We start from the raw sequence: 8,641 nt of genomic DNA on the forward strand, positions 1-8,641 counted from the left end.
AAAATTTAGTAAGGTTTTTTTTTTCATCAAAGTGAACAGGCCCTATATGTTAATAAATCTAGGCACACACATATATTTAGATTCATTAATATATATATAAATATGGGCAATGCTAGAAAGTATTGTAATATGAAACGGAGGAAGTAGTACATAGAGATACCAAATTTTACATAAAAAATATGGTACCTCTAGATATTTTCTCAAGAATAGTAAAATTACCCTACTAACAATAGAGATTTTAGCACCTGAAACATAACCCGGTTAGTATGGTCCTAAAGTTTCATAAAACCATACCGTAAATCATTGTGACATACTACTATATCAAAAATTTTAAAAGCGAATGTGACATTTATATGAATAAAACTACGGGAAAACATTTTGAACACGCACCTGGAATAATTTCTCTGACATTTGTTGCCAAATCAAAAAATATCATTAAAACACCAAAGAATAAAAAACCGCCCGACCAGCCAGAGACTTTTTACCACCACCTTGACGATGGTCCGGCAGTTGGATTCGATCAATAACCAAAAACAACACGGAATATTTTGGTGCGTACGGATCGTACCTTTTTCATGAAAAATTCCTGACGTACAAATTCAAATTCCGTATGCGCGGGCACCCCGTCTCGAAAAGATATGAAACGTTTCAGATTCAGTGGGTGAGAAAGGTTAAAAACTCTAAAAAAAAATAGCAGGCCGTGCATGGGAAGCCCAGCCCATTCATGCTGCGGCCGATATGCAGGTGGCCTTTTACTTGGGGGAAAGTCCACTGTATGTCGCTCAATTGTGCACCGAGTTTTATTCATGTCCCTCAATCACAAAACCGGTTATAAAGTAACATGTGCAAATCGACTTTCTTGATGGTTTTAGGGTGTGTTTGGTTGGGTTTTCAGCCTGCTTTTGCTTTTGCAAAAGCCAAAAGCCAACCAAAGGGTCCAAAAGCCACGGCTGCTTTTGTCCAAAGCCAGCTTTTGGTGTAGTACAAATCAAAATAAAACACCTCTATCCCCTGCTTTCACCTTGTTTGGGGGAAAAAATTACCCACCTCTTCCATTACAGAAAAAAAACGTTTCGCATATGTTCTTTTTTTTCTCCCATCGGCGTTGCTCCATGGATTTCTCTCCTCCTCCTCACTTCGTCATCGCCGCCGCTCCTCCTCGCCGAGACGCCGCCGCTCCTCCTCTTGTCCCGTGCCAGCCCAGATCCGTCGACGAGGAGGTGGAGGAAGAGGAGGAGGAGGAGATGGATGGCAAGGTGCCGGTGTCCCCGCCGCCCGCCTTCGAGGCCTACTCCACTGCCACCCGAGGCCGACTCCGCCGCCGCCCGCGTCTACCTCCCCTCCGTGCCGCGCCAAAGACTCCACCACCGCTGCGCGCATTGCCCCCCCCCCCCCCCCCCCCCCCCCCGCCGCCGCCGAGGACTCCGATGCCACTGAGGCCGACTCCGCCGCCCAACCCGACGCCGGCGCCGCTCTTGCCCTTCCCCGACCGATGCCGCCCGACGACGTCCCCGCCCTTCCCCAACCGGCGTCACCACTGCCGTCCTCCTCCTTGCCGAACCGCCGCTGCCGCTCCTCCTCGCTGAGCCGCTGCCGCTAAGGCCGACGAGGCCACCACTGCTGCTATCTCCATCTCTCCCCCTTCTTTTCTTTCAACGTGTGTCCGCCGCCGCTAAGGCCGACGACGCCACCGCTGCTGCTATCTCCATCTCTCCCCCTTCTTTTCTTTTAACGTGTGTATGACATGCGGGACCCGCTTGTCGGCGGGACTAGTTATTTCAAAAGCCCATCTATGTGTAACCAAACGAGCTTTTGACTTTCTCACAGCTACTTTTTCAAAGCTACTTTTTAAAAAATCACAGCTCACAGTTGCTTTTTAAAAGCCACAGCCCAACCAAATACACCCTTAGTTGACGTAGCACGGGCGGTCGTGTGCAGAACCAGTGCTTTTGGTTGTTTGCTTCTCGAGTTACTACCTTACTTCTTTTGAGATGTTCTTGAATTTCCCCAAAAAGAAAAATAATAGAGATGTTCTTGAGAGTGCAAGGTCAAATTAAAGCCAATAACATCATCGATTCGGCTACAAAAATTGAACTGGATTCTTGCATGGAAAAATGAACATGGGCCAAGTTTCTTAAGTGATGGCAATAGCAAGATCAGTAGCAGGGCTGGGGATCGCGAACTCAACTACACAATACAACCAACTGAGAACCTGATCGATTGGATCCTGATGACGCGCTGGTGGCGCCGTTCGCTACCCCACGACCACGTCCACTAGTCCGTGTTGGCAATCGTAAAACTTAAATATACCATAAACACCTTTCATTCTTTGCGTAATATATTACAAACATAAACATCAGGACCAACAATCCGTGTTCACCACCAAAACTTATCGTTTCTTTGCCAGGACCACATCGTTGCCGCCCGCGTTCCCGTTGTTTTGGTTTTCTTCGTTGCCAACCGTAGCGCGTTCAAGGAAAACAGAGCCCCATCATCCGGAATTCGAACTCAAGATCTCTCACATCAACCCACACGCGCATTACCATCCCACCAAATACACATATATGACTTGGATAGAGATGCTTTCTTTTTAAACTAACCCTGGAGGGATTTTTAAGTACTGGTTGGTACTAAAAATATATTTAATCCAGCTTCGTGTTACCAACCGGTACGTAAGTAGCCTTACAAGAGTGCACACAATTACCAGCACATGTAAGTAGTAACTGTGTTTTCTCTCCAAGTACGTATATTTATTGATTTATTATCAGAACATACACTTATTGTAGATAGTAGTTGTCACTGATAGATCAATTCGGCGTCATGATCTCTGTGGATTGGTGGAGTTAAGCTAGCTATGGCTAGCCCCGGCACCACCTTAGCAGCAGCGGTGGCAATCTCCCCAGTAGCCACGGTGGCAGCACCCCCAACGGCAGCCGTGGTTGTGCCAGTGCGGGTTGTGGTGGTGGCCTGGGCCTGGTGGGTAGTAACCTCCGTTCCATGGTGGGTAGTAGCCACCGCCGCCACCACCACCTCCTCCTCCTCCGCCGTTGCCGCCGGCACCGCCACCGCCTCCTCCTCCTCCGCCTCCGCCACCGCCACCGCCACCGCCGCCTCCCTGCTTGTTGGCCTCTGCATGCACAGATGGATGGGCGTACATCATATACGTATACTTATGGAACATCGATCGATGCAAACATGTGAAGAGTGATAACTAACTAAACATATATATAAAAGAAACGAATGTATGCAATATGTAAAAGCTATATATGTTCTTCAAGATATATGTGCAGATGTAATTTGCTTGAAGAGGTTGAGGTGTACATGCAAATGTAAACATATATAGATATGCAGCTAGCTAGTGTGTGCGCTCACGAGGGTCTTGGGCCGAGGCGACGAAGCAGAAAGCAGCAACGAGGAGAAGGGTGAACACGATGAGAGCCTTACGCGCCATGTATATATGCTAGTGCTAGGTATTTTGTTTGATCTCTGATAACACTGATGACTGATGAGAAAGTTGGACACAAACCAAGCGTATTTATAGGCAGAGTGAAAGTTGCTGATCGTGGATTCGAGGTCGACCGAGTAATTGATGACGATATATATATCAGCTCTAGCTCGTTGACACTCTCAACTCTCGATCATCGATTTAGCTATATTCAGAATGTTGCGAGTGGAAGAACATGCATCTCTGCCATCAAGTTTACAAGTTTTATATATATATATATATATATGCTAATATTCTAGCTCACTCGGTAAATCCAATTGTATATGGATTTTGACAAGGTTTAATATATCGTACCATGCTATGCACCCATTTGAAAAAGTCAAATATGAGTAGACGATAGAATGTTTTTGCCAGCCCTATCTAGACATACATACATGTTCCTAATTAAACCCCAAGTGTCTAAAGTCAAAATAAGGCGGCCGAAAAGTAGAGCTTGCTGTAAATATAATTCTTGGCTCCAGACGTACGATAATCTTATTTTGAGTAATGCTACAGAGATAGGAATGATTGACTTTGCTCCCAAACTACCCATCGATTGTGGTTAATTTGGTTTTAGCCCTTATTGGTGTTAATTTTCCGTTTGTTTCGATTTGAGAATTTTTATGGTACAATATACTAATATATACCCAAGTATAAACAATCTAACAGTGTAGATTGATCGATCTTCCACTTAAATAGATTGTAGTATAAAATTTATAAGGGTAAATTTGTCTTCCTCATTAATTTAGATTTGGATATGGCTCAACTCTTTTTTTAGTGAGCCATTTAAACGTTTTATCTAGTGCTAGTATTCCAAGGAAGAGTTTAAATTCAGATCAAGCCATAATCTAGTTATTGTCAATTTTTTGATACATGTAGCAAGGCATAAATTCTTATTAGTTCTTATTTAAAAGGCACACTCCGACTTCATGGTTTTAGCCATAGGACACTGCCCGAACTCACTTTTAAGGGAAAACACTCTATACCCATAACTTGCTAATGGACACCGCGCCGATTAGAATAATAATCCCCGGTTGAAGATGAGAAAAAAATCACATAAAATATCAAAAATACCCTTGGTCCATATGTCAGCTCTCCTATCTTCTTCTCTCTCTGTCCTCCGCCGTCCTCGCTATTCCTCCGCCGCTCCACGCCGCGTGTGCCGCTTCCTGGTGGTGCCGCTGATAGCGCAGGGCCACATCATCCCCATGGTGGAGGTGGCGCGCCTCCTCGCCGCCCGTGGCGCGCGCACCACCGTCGTCACCACGCCCGTCAACGCCGCGCGCAACGGGGCCGCACATCTCAAACAGTTTCCCTTTCGGTGTAGATTTGTTCTCATTGGCCACGAACGGATTGAGCTGAGTTAGAGTACACTCGTCCAGAAAATGGAGCTATCGTCGTCGCTTGCTGCCGTGTTGCTGCTCCTGCTTGTGCTGGCCTGTGCCCGTGTTCACCTTGCTGAGCTTCTCGTCGGTGAAGAAGCCAGGCGATGGCGGCTGCCGCTTCCTCCGTCGCCGCGAGGTTCCCGTTTCTGGGACACCTACCACTTCTTGGCTCCTTGCCGCACCGGAAGCTCCGGTCGATGGCCGAGGCGCACGGGCTGGTGATGCTGCTCTGGTTCGGCCGCGTGCCCACCGTCGTGGCGTCGGCGGCGGCCGCGGTGCAGGAGGCCAGCGACCTGGCGTTCGCGAGCTGCGCCAGGGTGCGCATGGCGGAGCGGCGCCTCATCTACGGCCGCAACATGGTGTTCGCGCCCTACGGCCACCAGGCGCGCCGCGTCAGCGTGCTCCACCTCAGCCCGCACCGCATCGCCTCCTTCCGCGGCGTCCTGGAGCAGGAGGACGCCACCCTGCTTGACCGCGTCCAGCGCCGCCGCTGCAACCTGCTCATGTCCTACACCAACGGCGTCATCTCGTGCACTGCGTTCGTAGAAGATAGAGAGAAGAGAGTGAGATAGGAGAGCTAACATGTGGGCCTAGAGAGAAGAGAAGAGAGATAGGAGAGCTAACATGTGGGCCTAAGGATATTTTTGTTCTTTCACGCGATTTCTCTCTTATTATTCTAATCGGTGCAGTGTCCATTGGCAAATTAGCACTGATAACAATCCTTATCAGGCCCAGGTGGGGTAACAGTTCATAGGCACACCCACTGATAACAATCCTTATCAGGCCCAGGTAGGGTAACAGTTCATAGGCACACCCACTCTCGTCGAGGCCAACAGTTCATAGGCACACTCCCGTCGAGGCCAACAGTTTATAGGCACACTCCCTAAAAATAACTTAGGGTTGTCCGGACCCTAACAATTCATAGGCACACCCACTCGGAGAAAGGCCCAATCTCCCTAAAAGGCCTAGGTGAACCCACTCGGAGAAAGGCCCAATCTCCCCCAACAGTTCATAGGCACACCCACTCGGAGAAAGGCCCAATCTCCCTAAAAGACTAGTCCAATAGAGAAAGGGTGGCTCTCCTTTTTAAGGTGGTTTCCTCCTCCCAAGCTAAGCTAAATCAAATGATAGAATAATTACTTAAATTTTTTAAATAAGACAAGCAAGGTGGGATTATTCAGAGGCGATCGTGATAGAGGAAGGGTGGCTCTCCCTTTTAAGGTGGCTTCCTCCTCCCAAGCTAAGCAAGGTGGGATTATTCAGAGGCTCACACGGTCGCCGCCCGACTTTGGCGTCTTTGCCAGCGGGTAATAGTGGAGGATGTCCTCATCATTCCCACCTCTTTAACAAGGGCCCAGCTCTGATACCAAATGATAACAATCCGACCCAGGTGGGGTTGGTCGAGGCCCAATAACTTAAGGTTGCCAGGACCCCAACAGTTCATAGGCATATCCACTCGGAGAAAGGCTCAATCTCCCTAAAAGACTAGTCCAATAGGGGAAGGGTGGCTCTCCCTTTTAAGGTGGCTTCCTCCTCCCAAGCTAAGCAAGGTGCGATTATTCAGAGGCTCACACGGTCGCCGCCCGACTTTGGCATCTTTGCCAGCAGATAATAGTGGAGGATGTCCTCATCAACCACGTTTATGGATTATTTTCCTCAAAAGTGAGTTCAGGCAGTGTCCTATGGCTAAAACCACGAAGTCGAAGTGTGTTATAGCAAAATTTGCCTATTTAAAATCCATTTAGAGCGTTTTGTTTGACACTTGGACTCATACTCAATGTAGGGTTACACAATGTGAACCGAATTTTCAAGGAGTTGCAGGAGGGCAAAGGAGCAGAAAGAGGAAGTCTCCATGCGTGACCATGCCACTTTTTAGATCTTCATTGAGCAGAATGTTGTTGTCACCGAGAACGCACCTATCAGGAAAACAGCTAAGGTCTCCTTCAGTGAGACATGGGAAATCACCATCATCTGCAACAAAAGATCGAGGTAAAAGATCAATGCTTGATATCGATTAAGTGTGGAACTAGAAGAAGATGCTCAAGTGATTGCTGACAGTGGTTTTGATCCTGAGGCTGACCCAAATACTCAAGTGATTGTTGAATGTGGTTTTGATCCTGATGATGACCCAAATGCTCAACTGATTGCTATAAGTTTGAAGAAAATATTCGTCGCAGATGACAAATGGAAAAAAATATTTGATGTTGTGCTAGCAAAGGCTAGAAATCAAAATTTGAAGGGTAAAGCTTGTTTGGATCAGGTCTTGCAGTTAATGTTAGCACTGGAAAATCTAGTTGTGAAAGAAGATCGAGGTGGACGTATCCACACTACAAGATCTCCCATTGTTGAGACGCACAACAATACAAGATGTGGCTACTCATTTTGGTGTCAGCACAAGCAAGGTGCACAAGATGAAACACGAAGGGACTATAAAGCACGTATCAAATGCCATGAAGCCCTACTTGGCTGAGAAAAATAGGGTTGATCGGCTAAAGTGGTGCTTAGCCATGCTTGACCCAAGGAGTATTCCTGGTGATCCTATCTTCAAAGTATTGTTCAATTACATCTTTATCGATGAGAAATGGTTCAATATTACAAGAAAGACAGAGAGGTACTACGTAGCTCCAGGAGACGAGCAACCCGTAAGAAGATGTCAGAATAAGAAGAAGAACTATATCCCTAAAATAATGTTTAGCAGCAGTTGCATTTTTTATGGTAAAATTGGTTGTCCCTTTCGTCACATATCTAAGCGATCTAGTGCAAACCGTCCAGCAAACCTATATTCATTCAATAAGACAATGCTCGGCCCCGTGTTGCAATTAATGATAAAATATTTTGTGATGCTACTAAGCAAGATGGCTTCGACATCAGACTTATGTCAGCCATCAAATACACCTGATCTGAACATCTTGGATCTAGGTTTCTTTAATTCCATTCAAGCCATCCAATACAAAATAACATAAAAAAAACAACTGAAGAACTTGTGGCTGCTTGGATTCATCTTGAATAAGTTTTGTGATATTATTTTTTGATCTTGGAGTATGAGATAACATGTTGATTTTTTTGGTGTATTATGAACCAGGCATTTCAAAATTATTCCGTTGACAAAGCAAATCAATTTTTTTATCTCTTCATGCATGCATGAAAGAAATAATATGAACCCATGGTAACAACTCATATGATGTTCCACACATTATAAAGGAATTGCTTCAAAGGCAAGGGTGTCTTCCATTGCAACTGACGTGCAATGCTAAGGTGGTAAATGATGCTAAACTTTATCTCAAGTACTTGTCGTTCTCTTAGGTTGATTTATGTGTTGGTGGCATTTCTCTTGATCACTTATTATCGGTGTCTTTTCTCTACAGGCGAGAGCGGGGAGAATCAGTGGGAGAAGAGTGATAGGGAAAAAAATGTGTTCAAGTCTCCTTCATGTGTAATTTATTCTTGGATTAGACCTAAGTGATTTAGTTTTACTCTAGCTAAACTGAATGGAGTATATTCTTCTAGCTTAACATATTGTGCTACTCTACATTGTACTCCCTGATACTCAGTGAATGTTGAGCTCAGTGACTACCCAATATTACTCATGGGCTGATCATTTATTCATCTCCAAAATTGTGTTTCAGATTGCTTTTTGGTAATTTTATTCACAGGCATTTCGAGCGTTCTTTTCCTACGTACATTGAAACAAGTGAACTAGTCGAGGTCTATTGGAGTCTCATAATCCATCCTAGCTTTTACCTCATGTGAGCTTGTCAGGAGTAACATCCTA

General features: G+C 45.7%; 1 protein-coding gene across 1 annotated transcript; it reads left to right on the plus strand.

Annotated features, from left to right (window-relative positions):
- Positions 1-4,973: 4,973 nt before the first annotated feature.
- Positions 4,974-5,441, plus strand: LOC127762591 ((+)-menthofuran synthase-like). The gene has a single exon (XM_052287081.1). It carries the CDS (start codon positions 4,974-4,976, stop codon positions 5,439-5,441), a length of 468 nt encoding a protein of 155 aa, XP_052143041.1.
- The last annotated feature ends 3,200 nt before the right edge of the window (positions 5,442-8,641 follow it).

This window comes from Oryza glaberrima, chromosome 2 (genome assembly GCF_000147395.1).
Source record: "Oryza glaberrima chromosome 2, OglaRS2, whole genome shotgun sequence".
Taxonomy (NCBI): domain Eukaryota; kingdom Viridiplantae; phylum Streptophyta; class Magnoliopsida; order Poales; family Poaceae; genus Oryza; species Oryza glaberrima.

Coding starts and splice junctions, on each gene's coding strand:
- LOC127762591 (XM_052287081.1), top strand. CDS start 4,974: ATGGCGGCTGCCGCTTCCTCCGTCGCCGCGAGGTTCCCGTTTCTGGGA.